This window comes from Botryllus schlosseri, chromosome 15 (assembly GCF_051294905.1).
Source record: "Botryllus schlosseri isolate E-star chromosome 15, Bs_hap1, whole genome shotgun sequence".
In the NCBI taxonomy this organism is placed as follows: domain Eukaryota; kingdom Metazoa; phylum Chordata; class Ascidiacea; order Stolidobranchia; family Styelidae; genus Botryllus; species Botryllus schlosseri.
Window position 1 is genome coordinate 15,921,988 of NC_137250.1, and position 19,160 is coordinate 15,941,147.

General features: G+C 39.8%; 2 protein-coding genes across 3 annotated transcripts in view; one reads left to right on the forward strand and one right to left on the reverse strand.

Annotated features, from left to right (window-relative positions):
- Positions 1–253: 253 nt before the first annotated feature.
- LOC145457973 (sodium- and chloride-dependent betaine transporter-like) lies at positions 254–18,647 on the reverse strand. The gene is made up of 13 exons (XM_080336255.1): positions 18,463–18,647; positions 16,177–16,308; positions 15,399–15,574; positions 15,258–15,331; positions 3,887–4,019; positions 3,686–3,820; positions 3,208–3,311; positions 3,048–3,141; positions 2,197–2,340; positions 1,993–2,130; positions 799–1,011; positions 575–745; positions 254–506 (listed from the first exon to the last, which is right to left on the reverse strand). Exons 1-13 carry the CDS (start codon positions 18,581–18,583, stop codon positions 408–410), a joined length of 1,734 nt encoding a protein of 577 aa, XP_080192381.1. The 5' UTR covers positions 18,584–18,647; the 3' UTR covers positions 254–407.
- LOC145457976 (methyltransferase-like protein 27) overlaps positions 9,077–19,160 on the forward strand; it is an 83,957-nt gene continuing 73,873 nt past the window's right edge. For both annotated transcript variants that reach the window (XR_013921036.1, XM_080336259.1), the window contains exon 1: positions 9,077–9,092. The gene's annotated coding sequence lies outside the window, so the exon portion shown is untranslated. The remainder of the gene's footprint in view (positions 9,093–19,160) is intronic.

Genomic DNA, 19,160 nt, shown 5'->3' on the forward strand with positions numbered 1-19,160 from the left:
AGGAAGAAAATGTGTATTTGAAAACTGCATTGTGATACAGGCGTCGCCATGTCTCCTATAGTCTCTTTGATCAATCAACGTATCGTGCAATCCACGATTTCGTGGCGGGTATATATCGAAATCCGGAGTGATTGGTCGCCGGAGATACAGCAACTTCAATTTGAGGATTTTGAATAGGGGGTCCAAGCCCCAAATCCTGAATACGCAACTGTATAAACCTCTCAAAGACATGTTTATACTACCACAATAATAATTATACTGGTGGTGCTGAAGGTTTAATAAAAAGTTGCTGCAGTTTTGATAAATTAAGCACAAAAAACATAAATTTTGAAAAGAGCCATATCTTATGCCCAAAAGAGCCATATATGGCTCGCGAGCCATAAGTTCCCGACCACTGGTCTAGAATATTACAGCATTGACTCGCGCATTTCCTTTTCTTCCTCTTTCTTTTCGGGGCACGACACACGCCTTTTCATATCCTTCCTTGCGATAGCTCTTCTGAATTTCTAGAACATAGAATACGCAAATTATGAGGATAACAGCAGACATATAGTGTTGCTGTGTGCTTTTCAACCTCCTTGAACGATTCTCCTTCCGCTTTGTACAAAACCCAAGCTGCAATCACTGGAAATGTCAGGGGTGTTATGAGTGCAATCAGCCATCCCAGGGCGTTTGCCCACGCCGGGTAAACATACGATTCGTACTTCAGAGTTTGGTAAAGTGATAAGGAGTAAAATGTGAACACCTAAAACGCAATAACGTTGTGATAGACAAATTTATATATGTTTCTTTCGTTACCAAACATATCCCGGGTCCAATGTATCTCCACGAGTAATGAAACAAATGCCGTACGACGCCAAGTCTGTAACCAACCATGTCTTCGATTAGGTCGCACATATTGGAGGTGCCGTATATCCAGCCGATTGCCATAAACTCCCAAAACGAAAGAAAGAATCTACACCAACCCGTCACTGCGTAATTGTTGAGCAGCTCCAGCACGTATATTCCTCCCTGTTGAATCCGATGTCTCATTGGTATACATTAGCATACATGAACTCCCGTGCAGGTTCTTGAGCTATTGGTTCATGTTGAATGCCCAAGACCAAGTAGGCGAATATAGGGTATCCGAGCTTAAATGGTACATCAAATGCGATCCACCCGATCCATGTCAGATGATTGGTTTGAATTTCACATAATCCGACAATATTAGGAATCTATAATTCTATACATCGCTGCTGTGAAATGTACGTGGAAAAGTCTCGTACATCAGTTCAAAGATATCTAGTGGACCGTAACCAAAATTAACCTTGCGCTTGCGGAGACAGGAGTGATTTTAAAATTTTCACAGTTAGGGCTCTAGTGGAAAATGAATCTCGTACAATTCCGCTCAGGCCTATAGGTAGATATACGGGTTTCCAACCGTGTTAGGCGGCTATTTCAAGTATAAAAATAATATAATCGTTTTTTTTATCCAAAGTACCCGAATATATGCAGTCTCAAAACGTAATAAATTTGTGCAAAGTGTTTTAAATACTTACTTGGTAATAGTGTAAAGTATGCTCCGTGATACTGATGCATACTATTTAATGCACGCTGGTTAGGGAGACTGCACATATTTGCTATAAATACATTCAAACATTTTCACTTGCGCAGTATCGCAAATCACTTGAAACCATTATGCATAATGAACACACCCCATTTGACTGTCTGGTCATATTTACATATTAATACATAGCAGTGAAAGCAGCATCTAAAATAATTACGCTCATTTACTAGCCTTCGCGGAACTCCAAATTTTCGCCAAATCACAACAACAAAAATCTATGACGATACACATCTCATGCATTACTATAGATTACTGGTGCACACAAGGAACTGTGTATCAACAGAGTTTTAAAAGATCTAAACCATTGAAATGTAACTTCCACCAAACGAAAATATTATGACGAATTGCAATTCCAGCATACGGCCAGCAGTTCGTGCCATACTTACAGACGTTATCATTGTCATCCCAACCAGCATCATCAGAAATCCAGTAACTGCAAACCATACTTCATTAGCGTATTTAAAGCGAAACCACCTTGGCAGTAAGTCGTTCATGCAGCACACGAAAGCTTCGTGGTGAACGAACTGTGACAAAAGTAACGTTATAACAAATCAAGACAAATACCGCGGAATTCTCATCGGCTACGTTACCAGACTGTCGAAACCAATCAGAAGCATCGTTAAGAAAAATAACGGACACCAGACCTGGTGTCCCGGTAGCAGTGTCATGGCGGTAGGATAAATTATGTATACGAGTTCGGGTCCCTTCGCAGCGATGTCTTCAATTGTTGCGTTCTGAAATGAATATCATGTACATTTGCAGGTGATTATACATGAATCTGTTAGTAGGATGAAACTTGGTGAAAGGAAAATCACCGCCCTGATAGAGATAAAATCGCGGCCCTGTCCCGACTCTGACCCAAGCAGTAGGAAGAAACGACAAAAAGTGTTGATAGTGGACATATATTTTGTGACGGCGTGCCAGGAAAGGACAGAAAAGTGGGTCAGAATTTATTTTCAGTAGATTTAAAGTTTAGGTTATAGGAAATATCAATGGATATTGGACAGCGACTGTTAACAGACCGTTAGGGCATATGCATATGGACAGGAAAGAAGATCTACGGGACTTGTATTTTGTTTGAATGGATGATACATGATAGTACGTAACTGGATCTACGCTATCTCACGACGAATAAAATAATAACTAGGACTTGATTCACGTTTTAACCAACATAACGTGAACGTATCTATATCTTGTACCCACACGAGGAAGTCTCACGTCGCGGTGTATATTAGTGAATTTCTGGCAAGTCGATTCAACTTTAATAGATTAGTATACGTGCAGTGGGGCAAAGTTCATGTCCTTAGTTGTAGTAATTGTAATAAATCATTACGAATATATAGCATTTGATGTTGCGCATGATGCTACGGAAAGAAGTCATTATAGACAATGCCCATTAATAGTTGACATAAAACCAACAAACAAAAAAAGAGTAACAAACCGTTTCTACTGCTAAATGTCCCAGCACACTGAAGCAAGCGAATCCCGCTATAAAACTGGAAGCCGCATTCAAAATTAGTAAAATGATGATGTCCCTGGAATGTATTTTCGTGATATATCTAGTTTTTAACATTCTAAAATCAACCTCAAAACGCCTTCACCTCAAATAATTATGATTGTATGCGTTGAACTTGCTGAGAGTAGGTAGACCGCCGCTGCATAATCCCAAAGAAAAAATTACTTGAGTAGCTGCCTCCCTCCAGACCTTTCATTAACATAATTTCAACGGTTCACACATAAAATAAATAGATATTTTTACGTCATGATAGGATCTGGCATAATCAATATCACACACGCCAATACTATTATTCGAATTAAAATGGATTGACAACAGCATACGAACAGTAACATGTCCACTGCTAGACATATACATGTGCGATACAAGCTTTACTCGGAGCTTTGCAATGACAATGGCGCCTGATAAACTTAACCTTCGTTGTGTGTATAATTTGTCACTTGTCATCTCTCTGAACGCAGAAAACCATCGATATCTGTATCATACAGAATCAAGCTCTATTTTGAAGAAGCGTACTACCTTAAATAATAGGCTATAAGTTTATCATAGCAAGGAGAGATTACCATAATTTGCGCAAGCTTGCCCACATCCGGTTTCAAATATTCCGTTATCCCGTATGAAGCACCTTCCAAAGTTGCTGCCCGCACCATCAGGACCACCAACATTATAATAGGCGTCGTAGCAGTGACGTAAACAACCTTTTTCAAATGCACGCAATTTCCTTATTTAGCAATGATTCCATAGCGTACCAGTCGATTCATTACTTTGCTTGTCCACTCGATACCTTTCCACACAGAAAAGTACGCCGCAACCCACACTATCACCAAGCAAAGAAGCAAATCAGGCTTGATTGAACCGTAATCCTCCATACTGTCACTCTTTCCAAGTATATAATTACTGTGCAGCAAAATAAGAAAAAGCAATATTAGAGGATATTATTGTAAGCCTCTGCGAACAGTTGAATAAATAGTGATGGTTTTTTTTGTTTGTTTTGATATTCATAGTATTTCGACTACATTGGTCATTTCATACCCGGCCTATATTCTTTATTTTTGATTCCGTATTTACCGACTTGTAGCACGGCCCACTTCTGGAATTTTTATAAGACACCGCGCTTACGCGGATCTAGTGGCGAGGGGGAGCCTAGATAAACCGTCAATACTTAGATAGGAATTCAAGAGTCGGCGTCGGGCGGACTCGAACCCGCAACCCAGTGGTGTTGCAGCTGTGGATCATACCACCGCGCTATCTCGCCACTAATAGGGATGTTGCGAACGTTCTTTTCGCATCATGTTTGGTTCGCATGGGAACCTTGGTAGGTTCTACCATACACTGTGAACATTTTGTCGAATATAATTTTAATGTATTTATCAAATTTCCCATGATTTCAAGTTTTTGTAAGTCTCTATGCATCACTGTGGCGTATAGCAGCCATTTGGCGCTTATGGCTCTGCGCCATGGGCGGCGGGCCGCCAGGTGGCGGCAAAATGTGAGGTGATGACTTTTTTTAGTCAAGGTCAACACTACGAGATTTCCAGTAAACCTAATCGAAAAGATTGAAACTCTTTCAAAATTTGGGCGGCATTTTCAACGAAAGCCATGGGCAGCAGCATGTGCTCCCACGCCACTGGACAGAGCTGAGACCTAGCCATTTCCGCATTTTCAAATAGTCGTAATTGCATTTGAAAAATTTAAAGTAGTTGTGATTGTAATAAATTCAGCAATGAATAGTGCGACCATAGTGTCCTAAATGGTGTTGACACAGCGAGATCGAACGACTCACAGCGTTTGGGTTACGTCATACTTTCCACTTGACCAAAAGCAATTTGATGACAATTTTTGACTAGCATGCCGAGCGCTAAATTTGATAAAGCGGGTGTCAATCGAAAGCTGTCGCTATACTAATTACGATAATCTATTTTTTCTACTCATGGCCTTGCAACCCCCAAAATTTTCCTCGCATTTTGCATTGTTACGGGGGTTGACATTGAGACGCAACAATGCCGCCTTCAACTCCTATGGCGCAACTCAGGAGCAAGTGAGCAGCGAGTGTGAGAATGGAGTGTTCAATAATAATTAGCGGCAGCATTCGCTATCGCGACGAGTAGGGTTCTGGTAAATATCAGGCTGATTTAAATCAGTGTGATTTAAATCAGGATTTTTCCTTTGATTTTTGATTTTAATTTTACCGTTTTGATATAAATGATTTTTTGGTTTTTATTTTTAATTTTTAAAAAAATGCGTGATTATATTTTTTGGACAACCATTGTATATTGACACAACCCGGACATCGTTTTGGCACGGTTTAGCGAATCGAGGGCAAGGCGGCAACAGAGTGCTCGCAATAGGCGGTGACGGTGATCAGCCAGTTCTTGAGCTTTGCTGTGGATTCGGTGTGTCCGTGGTGCTGCTGTTTACAAGGCGATGGTGGGAGGACGAAAACGAAACTCAATTTGGAGTATATATCTGGAGATTCCCGCATCTCTAATGCCAAAGCGATGCAAAAGAGCCGTTTGCATTTATTGCGGTGCTGATATGATGGGTCAAGTAATCAGAATGGTTAGTCAGTCAGGTTTATTAATATTTTCATCGTTTCAAAACATCACAAGACTGCGATACAATGAAAAGATAGGAAGGTGTCGAAACAACTTGGAGTAGCCATTAAGATCAGACACCCACCTTAGCCTAGGCGAAGTAAATAAGAGGCATGCACACTGAATGAAAAGTAATGAGAGAATATAAGACGCAAGCGACAAAATGGGGTGGCATGTGGCGGAGGGCGAGGTCGATGTTAGGTCGTGGTCCGGTAATCCTGAAGACTGGCTAGTATTGATTTAAAAGAAATTGCAGAATGAAAACTCATACGCAGGTAAGATACCATGTTACTGTATTATGAGTGAATCCAATTCATGTAATCGCTTGAATACTGCATGTGCATGGTAATACGTTGACAGGATATGGGCAGATTACAGCACTGCTACCGAATTCTCTTTGCATATCTAAAAACCCTTGCTTATGCTTGATGTGGTAATATCTAATATGCAAAGCGTCAACCGAAAGATACTTAGCACATAGTCCTAGACAACATCTTTTGAGCCTACTTCGTTATCCACAACTACAAGAAAGTGAAAGTGCAGCGAGCACCGTAGGGTCCGTCCCGGAGCTTAAGCAAAATCTACCGTATCATAAACGGAAAATCATCAATGGGCACACTGCTTTTTACCGGTTGGAAATTATAATAACCTGTTAGCTTCTGAGGTAGAAATGGGAAATAAAGGTAATAATACTACTTTAGTAGTTCTATAAAGTCATGCCCCGTGAAGTTATGTAATTTATTGTAAATACCGATGAAATTGATCACAAATATAGATATATAATATGTAAATATGTTTGCAGGCGAACTATAATCTGGCGCAAGTAGAATAAAGACTGACATACAACGAGTCGGTATAGAAGCGGGAAAAACCGTGGCGTCGCAGTTATGTTATTATAACCAAACGATTATCGCTTGGGGACCCGTAATTCTAGGATTTGGGTGCGCTGATGAATGAATAACAATTAACAACTATGGCTAACTGGCGCTATATAAAATACGGACTGTTGTGTATGTTTTGAGATATCACGGATTATTATCAAAATCTACGGACTGATCAAAATGTTGAATAACGATGCAACCCAAAAGGTTTATATGAATTTTTTTTTATTTGTTGAAACCCAAATTGAAATTAAATTGAGGTTGATGACCATGACATCATAAACTAGAAAATACATCACCAAGTTAAATGCCCGAGTAATGCGATGAGGAAGTAAGCTGAATTTAAATACCGGAAGCTTGGACATATGGCCAGATGTTGATCGTCACACATTAAATATAGGGTAATACGTTAGTCGCCGTCATTATTGTATTAGCGCGGATCTAAACAGGACGGTGATTCCTGACCTTTTTGGATTCGAGAAATAGGATAGTGTTAGCGGATATCAGAAGTATATAGTCGGATCTTAAAATGCAAATGTAATGATAACAATATGAACCGTATTTTGCCAGTAGAAGCATCATGCGAGCAAGATTAGTTGTATTAATCGTAAAGATGTTGTTGACTAGTGTCAGAATGTAGTAAAAAGTGGAAGATTTGAAATTGAGCATATTTCGAAAATGAATCAAATATGTCTTTATAGTACTAGGAGCTCATAATGGATAAGGATCGAGTATCTGGATATAGGCTAATCAAAAATAATATTTACCAAAAGTGTATAGTTGTAATAAGCAGTCTTGACGCATTGTATTAATGTTTGAATGTCATTTTGTTAGAAAAAATCCACGTTGAGCTGAGATATCGAAATACCATAATGTTTGTGAACCGAGTTATTAGACTCTGTTTTATGGTGTCTTTATATGACCCTTTTGCAGCAATAGTGTCAATTTGTGTCAAGCAATAGTGGCCACTCGTCCTGTATCATTATTCCCAATTTGTAAACACTTATGAATCGTATATTTGCCTATATGGTGAAATACTAATTTTAATGTATAGTTCTTGACTTTCTTATTTGCACTCCAAAGATTAGATTGGAGATGAGACACGGTAATTGAAAAGTGTATGGCGTAATTTAATGTTTGAACTGTAAATTCTTGTGTGCCTTGACATCCGTAATATACCAATATAGGAACATGCATGTCTTTAAAAATGAGGATGACATGTATTTGTTGGCGATAGCCGTATAGATTATGGATTGGTGTTTGTGTATACTGTACAGCTTTCGTTGAAGTTGAAACTAACTGCCACGGCGGCCCATAAGAAGCCTTTAAGCACACGTGTGTTGTTGCTAAACAACAGAGGTGTGATTGCCCACCTTATAAGGAAACAATATCTAATGTTCTCTGGGAATAGTATCAGTATTGAAGCCCAGAAAATAATTACGATAGAGTATATAGCGCCTTAGGCAGAAAACTTATTGAAGAAGGTCATTAACTAAATTATGTGATCGTTTTGGTCAACTAACTACCGATAGGTAGGTGATTAGTGAAAACCACCCTGTATACAACCCAAAGCTGACACGCTTGTTATGCGTAACAAAGGTGTCTGAAGCGAATGCGAAGGATTAGCCTATAGTGGCTAATCCCGATTTATCTATAATTGTTATGTACAATACATGCAAATATTAAGTTGCTTTATAATGATGGCTCCACCATTTTCGGTGTCTGCGAACTTTTACAGTGAAAAGGCGTTAGGCTACAGTGAATTGGCGATGTGTATTGTATGTATTATATATTATGCGTCATATTATATCCACACATTCCGTCACCCTAGAAAAACGTTTAACAAAGTGATTACGTATATATGTGTAAGTAATTATTGCATTTTGGGATCAATGTATATTGAAAATTGTGTGATTGTGTGTGAATTATTTAGTATGCGTCATAACTAGTCCACGCCCAGCGACTAGGACCCCTACACTTGAGCGAGGTTAGACGGTTATAAAACCAGGACAAGTTGCTTGTGAGAACCGTCATAAAACTAGATAAGTATACCCTAGATTATACAAATACACAAAAAATCTTGATCAGCCTTGAACGATAATGTGACGATGTAACGAGCCCTTCGATAGAATATGAACATGTTTTGATTCTGGGTCAATTGAATACATGAAATATACTATAGGATACGTGGAATTGCTATTGAAATATGGTCTGGATCGCATATGTGTTAAAGTGCACGATTTTAGTATGCTTTAGTAACAGTTGGATGCATTTTACGAATGTTTGTTGCTATGGTAACGTTGCTACTTGAATGTAAAGTCTAATATTGGAGTATTGAAAATGTTTGTTAATTGTGTATGATGATGTATAGGTTAAACCATGCCTTGTGTTATAATTGATGAATGATGTGTATGCAAATTTTAACCAAGCGTTGCATAGAGTTACCACATTTCCGTCTGCGCAATTAACTTATTGGAGTATTTGGTTGTTATAAGGTATCAAGGTCAAGTACGTATAGATATGCTATCTTAAACTGGACCTTGAGGTCGCTGGAAGTTCAATACACTTCGAAGACTGCTCCCCCTGCAACAGTGATTTACCAAATTGAATTACAAGCAAAAGAACCAGGCAAAACAATATCTTCCTACTAACAAGATTGAAGGCAAGATATTTCTACTAACACATATGGAGGCACCCGACGGAATTGTAATTCAAGACGCCTGGTAATCATTGTTGCTTCTGGAATATTCGTCCTCAGAAGAGAGTGGACTTTCACATATTTCTGAAGAGTGGGGAGGTGAGCGGTAATCAAGCATGAAGTTATTTTGGCTACGAAAACATAAAGAGGACACTCGCACCCTTCGCAAAAACACTCAACTGATGAAGACCACTCAACAACGGCAACTAACGACTCGGACTAATGAAGGTCAGCTGACAGCACGTGTCCAGCATCAAACAAAATTCGTGAAAAAGGTGACGTCCATTCTACATAAGACGGCAAAACTATTCAAAAAAGCCAGAAGAGACGTCAAACAAGCGACAACTTATTTGACTACCGTCCGGAAAGTGAGTACCAAAAATATTGCCGATTCGCTTGAACCAGTCTTAAGGAGCCAAGCAAAATCTGGAGTGGCCAGAAGTGAAATTACAGGCCGAGTTTCAAATCTGTTCGAAATGCCGACGCCGGCAAAAGTCGAACCAGTGATACCACTTCCGAAGTGTGGGTCCCTTCAGTCGCCGCCCGGAGTCACAGAAGATATGAAGATGGAATCTGGAAATCACCCGACACCACGGTCAATGACAGAAAGAGTGTTGCTCAATGCGAACGCAAATCATCACATTGTACAGGGGACTTTCTTAACGCCCCTCGATCAAGAGAAGGTACCACAGGTAGTATTACCTTCTCAGCGTCCAAAAATGATCGATAAAAAACAATTTATTACTGCGGAAGAAACAATATTGATATCACCCAGTAATAGGCTGATTATTTGGTGCATGATAGCTGTTTTCCGATACATGTTACATGTCGATACAGTTGCTGATGGTATTTTAGAAAATGTCGTAGGCCTACATTGTCCACTGCTGATGCCCCTGAAGTCGATATAAAGGCGCATCAACAATTATTATCTTTAATTCTATTTAGTTTGCCCGGATAACTTGATTAGATAGAGGAAATAAATTTTACGCCGGTCAAAGTATAGTCAGCGTTGATACTCAAGTAGAAGTAGAGACAACGTTGTATATGTCTGCATGTATAAAAAAAAAACTATTTGAGTAGTACTCTGGAATAGTAGACTATTTCCCGATTGGACAGCTATGATTTGACTAAGCTACAAAATTAAAGTTTTGGCAGATCATTATACGATCGTAGAGGAAATTAGCTTTATACGCGGGTAATTGGCTACATCGACAATATTAGGTATAGGTGGATCGTCACTGGTAGAGTCATTGATATATATAGAAATTGATGGGGTTTCAATTCCTTTTGCGTGTGGTAATGTCCCGTTAAATATTATTGGATATCATTGGATAGACAAGGTTATATCGCTGCCTTCAATTGATACGGTTTTAAAGAGCCCGTCAATTGCAAGTCACGAGCTGGCTCAGTCCGAAATAGGTGTTTCGTGTTCATTGTCGACGCATGCCGTAATAGAATATGATGGTGAAGGGCGGGAAATAAAAACTTTGGCCAAACAAGGAGATAACGTGAAAAACAGCAATCGCGAGGCTGTTTCGAATGTTAGGTCGTTAGAAATTGTAAAGTCGCACCCGTGCCAATTTAATAGTCACAGCGCCGTTAGGATATGCGCTGAAAATAGTGATGAAGTGCAGGCACGGAATATGGTCACATTGGGTGTAAAATGTGAGTGCGACGGGTCGAAAAGTTTTAGGACGCCAGATCTTTTCGATCCCATAGGCCCCGAAGTGGATGTTGACGTGGGCGTGCCGAAACATCAAAAATCTCATAGTGGAGATTTAATATTTGCCTCGTTTGTAACGACAAATAAAAGGCCAAAATATTTCCCGCGAAAGGTATTCGATGGTCCAATAACGGAATATGTGTTGCAAAATGAATCGGATATAGAGGTTAGATTGGAATTGGAAGAACTTCGTAAGCAATCCGTATTGCTGTCAAAAGCGCCCTTCCAACAACCTGATCTTAATGACGACGCCAATACTATTAAACAAATGCGTAGTATATTAGGGAATTATATAAAATAGCCTACCCTTTTAAAAAAGTGGGGGGAGAGTGATGGCCGTCTAGGTAGGTCATGCGATAGGACAAACGTCTGAATAGGATTGCTACGAACGTAATGAGATTCTATATAAAATGATTTGACTCGCAAATGTTCTATACATCCAGACCAAAGGGTGAATTGATAGGAATGTATCGTCGATACATTTAGTTCACTGCTAAACGTGAAGACAAATATAATAGCAATGCTCGAATTGGGATTATATAGTCAATTCCCGATCCATAAGTGATTTGGGGCTAGGAATCAATCACAGAGTATTATTAAAATTGATGGAATAAAGTGATTTATTGTATGGTTATATAGTACCGTGTATCCATGTATGTAGTGTATAGCGAATAACGCAAAATAGAGTTTCTGAATGTCCTATTATTGTATATAATGGTAAATATGAATTGACTATCTGAGTAGCATAATGCCGCAACCTGTTAGTGTATAATTTAGATCTGCAAAGCGAAAATTGGCGCAATTCTGATGCCCTGGAGATTGGCTAATATTAGGTGGATTGTTAATCTAAAATGAGGGAAGCTCTTGTGAAAAAATATCCATATGCTCGGTGATTAACAGTCGGAAATATGAATCATATGAAGCCTTCGATCATGCGATCATTTGCATCACGCTGTCGTCATAGGCTATAGTGCGCCCCCATGACACCAGATAGGTCGGTGAAAATTACACTTACACCTATGGAATAGGCCCTCTTTTTCCTTTAAAAAGTACGAGTTACGGTTTTCCATGCACAAGCGCCAGATTATCAATAGCTAGTGTTCCCCATGAACATGTCTAAGCTTATGGCGTCAATAATTAGGGTTATAATGTTACGTATCATCATGCAATTATGGCTGGGGTATTGTAGATAGCATAGGTTTGGGGCTAGGGTAAGGTTTGGTTGTCTTCGGGGCAACGGGTATGGGGGATAAATGATCGCACTATACCGTGATAAGAAATTTTATGCAGATACTAAAGCGATCTATGGTTTACTCAAGCCGTATTATGTCATTACTGTTTAGTTGCTGAAAAACTTCATATTGCGGCAGTTGAACAACACTCTGAGCAAAAAGTAACGAGACGACTGCTCGACAGTGGCAATCATAACTACGCTACTTCATTCAAATTATATTGTAAATAATTTGCATTCCTTGATGATAAACTGATATTACCGCTACACCACAATACATGATCAATTTGAACATCTTGATTCTTAATGGAAACAACAAGAATTGTAGTTCTTTTTACTCCCCAACGTTTAACTCAGAGTTAACAGGTGATATGTTTGAATCGTAAATCTTGCATTTTTACAGTCATCTCAGAATTGGACAATACTTCCGCTGGGCTAATCCTATCAGGCTGGATGTGGCTCAAGCTTGAGATAAAAAAGACTACCGCTCTGGATGCTGATGAGAAGAGTCTGGTTTTATCAAAGATGCAACGAAGAACAGAAAACTATGTCGAGGACCATCATCTAGTGGCCTGGGTTCTAGATCCCCGAGTTAGAGGCTGTGGCTTGAACATGACTGGCAAAAGGCTTGTTCGGGATCTGGCCAAAAAAATATTTTCAATAATAGAACCAAGCTTCAATGATGAATCTGCTTCTAACCTCATCAAACACTGGTTCGACTATGATTGTAAAGAGGGTGAGTCTACCAGTGCACACTGCACACCTATCACTGCACGTTTCTGATATTACCCTGATTTTTTTTAGGAGTTTTTGATGCAGAATCCACCATCTGGGTACCGTTTTTAACGGCACCGCCGGCATTATTCTGGAAGGATTTAGCTGTTGTTTCTCCGGAACTTTCAAAACTCGCCAGGACTGTTCTTTCGTGCGTTCCACATGCTACGTCTTGTGAGAGGCTTTGGTCATCTGCGGCAGCAACTGCAACCAAGAGTCGCAATCGCCTAACACAAACAAATCTTGAAGTTATGCTTCGAGTGAAAGATCACTTCATGGATACTGACTCTGGAACTGGCAAAGTGGAAAAGGCGATGAGAAAAATCAACGCCTTGCTGGCAGAGACCACTCCAGACATCAACAGCTATGCTCATGATGAAGATGCTACTGACGATGTACCCGTTACGGATGCTGCTGATTTGACGCAACATGTCGGCTTGGTACTAGAACAGATATCGGACAATCCTAGACACCAACATTTCTCTGCTGGGTTGAATATTTTCCAGTACGCAGATGAAGATTCAGAGCCTCGAATTATTCAGTTGATGAGATTTGCCGCCGCACCTTCATTTAGATCAGTGGTTCTTAACCTTTTTTCATCCAGCGCCCCCTTTCAAAGCTTTCAGTGCTCTAGCGCCCCCCACCCCATAATTTAAAGACTGATAAAAACAATGGGTAAAAGGACGGATCATAACAGCAATTCGTTTTCCCCCGAAAAAAAAACGTTGGTCTTGGGCCCCGATAGGGTGATAAACCAAACTTATGTGGAGCTTTCCCCATTACCCCCGCATCGCATGATTTCGATGTTGAGCAAAGTAATATGTGGCCTGGTCGCCTAGGCGCAAAAGTTTTTTATAACGGATGAATGAATCGGTCAGGAACATTGGTAATTGCATATATATATATCGCTATCATTTCCTATCCTCTCAGCCCACGTAATAAGATTCACCGGTAACATTGAATGATCTGTTGCCTTGGAAAATGTAGGGCACGTAAATAATAATTAAATATATTCGGGCGAGCCCATTGGTACAATTACTTCGTTGCAGGTTGTTATTTTGTGACCTATTATCCGCTGGCTATAATAGTCAAAAGATATTGAAATCGTATAAATGCAATAAACTAAAATAAGCACACGATTCAAAATTGGTATTTCTTCAATGGCAAATAATTTTTTTGATGGATGGTATTTGTCCTGTGGGGTTCAGATTTTCGTGACATGATAATTCGGCACGGGCCTTTTAAACTGGACAATCAGACATATTTATATCGGAATTTACGGTCAACATGAGGGCAAATCTTTTCAGCAAATGTTTTTTCGCTGACCATGTTTTGGCACATTTCTCGTAGTCCCATATTGACCGAAACTTCATGTCTTCGTGCCTCGTGGTGTGGTAATGGCCGACGCCGAAATGCCTATTGCTATTTTCGATAAATAATGCGTATTTTTTCGTGGGGAAAGGGTACCCAATAATAAAAAGTGAAAAAATTGTATAAATTGTCAGAAATTGATGTGTAATTTTTGGGAGAACATATTTGTAGCAGACATCGCCGAAAAATTTCAAGATTTGACATGTTTTGTCGAATCTTAATTTGCTCTGAAAACTCGTTAATGATATGTTTTACTATACTACAGCCATTTTTCGTCAGCGCCTCCGTACCGCCCCCCATATCGCCCCCTGAGCGTTTCCGCCCCCTTCAAAATCCAAATCGCCCCTTGGGGGGCGCTGGAGGCAAGGTTAAGAACCACTGATTTAGATGATTTTCAATCGTCTCAAACTCATTGTTGTTGTTGTTTCAGTTGTTCTAAGTAAAAATAATACTAAAAAGCAAAAAAATCATGGTTTTTATTATGGATCGATTTTATCGCTTCGAATCAGAGGCAAATTGATATTTACCGGAACCCTAGCGACGAGTATCCAAAGATAAAAATAACCATGTCGAACGTATTGAAAGTTTGTTTTCAAATGATTACTACTCATCGGTTGCTGATATATAAGCCGCAAATATAAAAGATCTGTTCTGTTGCGTTATTCGTAACGGACACTTGCAATATCTGCATGGGAATGAGTGTATACGTGTAATAACCATTTTGGAGGAATCTAATGTTTTACAATTCTCCCGCAGAGCCTTCCAAGGTTCGTTTGCGAACGCCAACCTCCGATATTCGCTCCCCGAACTAGAACTCACCGTCCCTAGCGATTTATGTTATGTAGGAAATAACATATATATACTTGAAATACTCTTCCACTGAAGACCGGTAAACAAGCGACACGTTCGAAGATCCTGAACTGGACGACATCACCATCTGCACTAATTCAAAGCGGTCATCAACATATCACACCATGCAATGCGTATACATGTCACGAATATACCATAGAATTGTTATCCACAACCGATATGCAACCTCCCGTGTTCCAAGTATTGTTGCATGACATCCAAACAGCGTCGTATGAAAATGAAGCCCACATCCAGCGCATCACCCATGACATTAGAACCCCTAATACCGTGAACCAGTACACCATTAAAAACAGAGCGGTGCAGCCGAGACCTATACATGGAAAAACAGTGCTACCATCTATAGTGAGAACAATCACAGTGGAAATTTACATAAATTGTATACAACTCCATTGTCCCGAAACTCCTAACATTGAGAAAGCGGACATATGGCGCAATATATCAGCATTTTGAAATGGAATGGAGAATAAGTTTTTCGCCAATGGGGTGACTTGATTTATCAAATTCGAGGCCACGAGAGTGTTACGCGACAACGTCAATGTCTTGTATAAAATCAAAATCACGCCAGTGGTTGTTTTGGCAAATCGACAAAATATGCGGAAGAGTTTCCTTTGGCATGATGGTCCCTGCTATTATTGTGTTATATAGCTCTACGATTTTACTCTGCATATCGGATGTATGTATCGGTGTGGTTTATAAGTACATATCAGCAAGAAAACAGGAAAACGACACCCCATCATAACGTATAAGGTCGTCTTGAAAGGATGCGAGGAAGGGAGTTAATTGTAGAGTTATCTATGTGCCGAGTTTTTCCAATGTAGATTATCGTACACGAAGAATGAGAAAATTGAGTTGTCGTATTGCTACTCTAGAACTAATTATTGACTATACTGCACTGTTGGCATTGCAACTTACCCTTAAAAAGCGGGATAATTCCCCAAATCTTAACGACGCTTTTCCCACTGTGCTGTCCTAAAGCAGCTTCTATTGATGCCAAGGGAAATACCACAGACACGAGCAGAATCAAGTACGCAAATATGAACGCACCTAAATATAAATAAATTATAGGCTGAAATGGCTTTCAGAATGCTTTGTATTGGAGGCCTACTATGGTGCCGATACCTCTGTGGCCATTTTGCAACAAGTCTATCACGTCACAACCCAGTGTTGGGATGACTCGAGTCATGACTTGACTCGAGTCAGACTCGAGTCAACTTTTTCGTATGACTTGACTTGACTCGAGTCACTTTGAAAAAATGACTTGACTTGACTTGACTCGGAGCTTCAAAAATGTGCATTGACTCGTGACTCGGAGTAAAATTTACGAGTCAATTTCAAGTCATCAAGTAAACGGTGTTGAAGAAATCACTGTATCTGTGTATGTACGGATTGTTCGAGATACGCCGGTGTCACTTGTGAGAGCAACCAGTCACTCACTGATTCTACGTTACACTGATCCTTCATTGTTAGGTCACAAATAAATTGACCGCAAACTAAATGATCACAGCTTACGTTGTCAAAGTAGTAGTAGAACATTAATCTAAATAGCAATGTGTCTCTGTTTCTTAGACGGCTCAATGCTTACGTTGCGCAGTGTTAACATTTACCAACCCTCTTGTATGATTTAAATCGAACAAATATAGTTTTGTAGTTTATAGTCTCATGGATGTGTAGATTGGCAGTGTATAGGCTATTGTACCATATCAATTTGTTTCAACTTCTCGAAGCTTCGCATTAGGTTCAATATTTTGGCTGATAATAACGTACTGTAGCATGTAGCTGTACAGTTACTCACGTATTTGATTAGCAGTTCTACGTGTGCGTGAGGGATACAACGTCTTTTTGCATGTATATTGAACTAGATATTCGTTATTTGATACAAGATAAATGATCAATTAATCTGTCTTTCACACAGCAAGCAAAATGTAATGACTTTGAATCATCACTCATGCTTTAAAAATTCAATTTGACTTTAATTGTGACTTGACTCGTGACTTGACTCGACTCGAGTCACCTCCAAAAAACGAGTGACTTGACTTGACTCGAGTCACCTTTGAAAATAGATTGACTTGACTTGACTCGAGTCAAAATCTGCAATGACTCGAGATGACCCGTGACTCGAAGGTAGTGACTTGATTCCAACACTGTCACAACCATGTAGGCGCTGGCCCACTGAGTGCAGTGCAGGGCAATTGTGTCTTTAAAAAACATTAATGTCATTCTTAACCAATAAACCAACGATTCGGTGCCCGAATGCATGGCTGATGTTGTGCGTTCACAAACATATATTCAGGGGGCATGCAGAATGAGGGCAGGACGGGATGAAAGAATCATTTACCCAAGGTTAAGTATGGTGTTACGGAAGATAGGTCATACCAATACATTGCCTGGTCGTTGAACAGTATGGTGGGAGTGTTACGAGTAATCGCAGATAGCAACTTGGTAACCGCAATCTGTATTGCGATACGATATATAAAATAGATTCAGTTCAAATCTTTGATAAATTCACGATGGCCGACACACTTTCGATTCAGTTGACCTCACATATCTTAATTATACAATATGTATGTAAAGACGTGTCATGCCTCTGTAGTATTTAGTACCGGCAGTGCACAACAGGAAAATCAAGTAGACATAACAAGAACTGGCTGTAATACATGGTGTACGGGTGATAACATGGCCGCACAATAGACTTTTATTAACATAATCTGAACCAAGCAAAACCGTCTACTCCAGTGGTTCTCAGACTTTTTTAGACACGCCCCCCTTAATGATAGTGAAAAATTTCGCGCCCCGTTATCGCCATATCACACAATCCAATCGGGATGCTAGCAACCCCAACAGATAGTTTGATGGCATGGAAGGTTATAACTGTTAATGAGAGAATTCTAAAATATGAAAATAGGAATATATATCGAGAAATAAGCATGAATTTGGAGGTAAATCAGTGGTTCGCGCCCCCATCAGTTTCTTTCTCGCCCTCCAAGGGGTGCGCGCCCCCCAGTTTGGGAATCACTGGTCTACTCGAAGAGAAAACGAAGGCTCGTCGAGGCAATCAAATCAGCAATCAAGTAATAATGATTGTTAATTGAAATCAAGAATTCAACAATGATGATCATCACTGTTGATGGATCTCTTAATGAAGGAAAAGTGGCAGGTGCAATCAATCTCGCCTGCATGTGTCGTAGATGCTTATCTCACCTCCTCCGTGTTTGTAACACACGTACGGAAATCTCCAAATGTTGCTGAAACCGACCATCAATCCAACCATGTTGAGGATATAGTCAAACCTGGTCTTGAAGGTGCCTGCCTTTTCTCCCATATTGAAAAGTAGCCTATCTAGTTCTAGTGCGTTAGATTGAATACAACTAACCACAAGTAATGTACATGGATGAATTATTATCCATGTGATATATGCGATCAATCACATCACAAAACACCCTACGCCAGTATAATAAAAGGAAAAAACTGACTGTACGAGAGTCAATAAGCATTTATACACTACGTACTTGCATATATTTTGTGAGATGCCCTTGAGAAAATTAGTGCTCGTTCACGACCACCGTCAACACTGTTACGTTCCATGCCCCAGCTGAGCAGTAAATAAACTGAACGTGAACATATACGACAACCATCCAATACGAATTGAATGCGTTTCATCTTCAACAACACTACCACACGAGAGAGCGATACGATTACCTATTCAGAGAGCAGATAGACGTCAGTCGGGCAGATTACATGGTATTCGTGTTATAAACACGACAGTAAGGCACACGAGGAAATAATGATTTGCACTTATTACTAGTCCTAAACAATTAATTACGATCAACGGATACCAGCCTAAATGCACGGACATAAGAAATACCTGCACGAATATAAGTATTAGAGCGGGTCATGGA

Coding starts and splice junctions, on each gene's coding strand:
- LOC145457973 (XM_080336255.1), bottom strand. CDS start 18,583: ATGGGAGAAAAGGCAGGCACCTTCAAGACCAGGTTTGACTATATCCTC. Junction 16,309..18,462: donor GTGTTACAAACACGGAGGAG/GTGAGATAAGCA, acceptor ATTTATATTTAG/GTGCGTTCATATTTGCGTAC. Junction 3,312..3,685: donor GCAAGCTTGCGCAAATTATG/GTAATCTCTCCT, acceptor TGTTAATGAAAG/GTCTGGAGGGAGGCAGCTAC.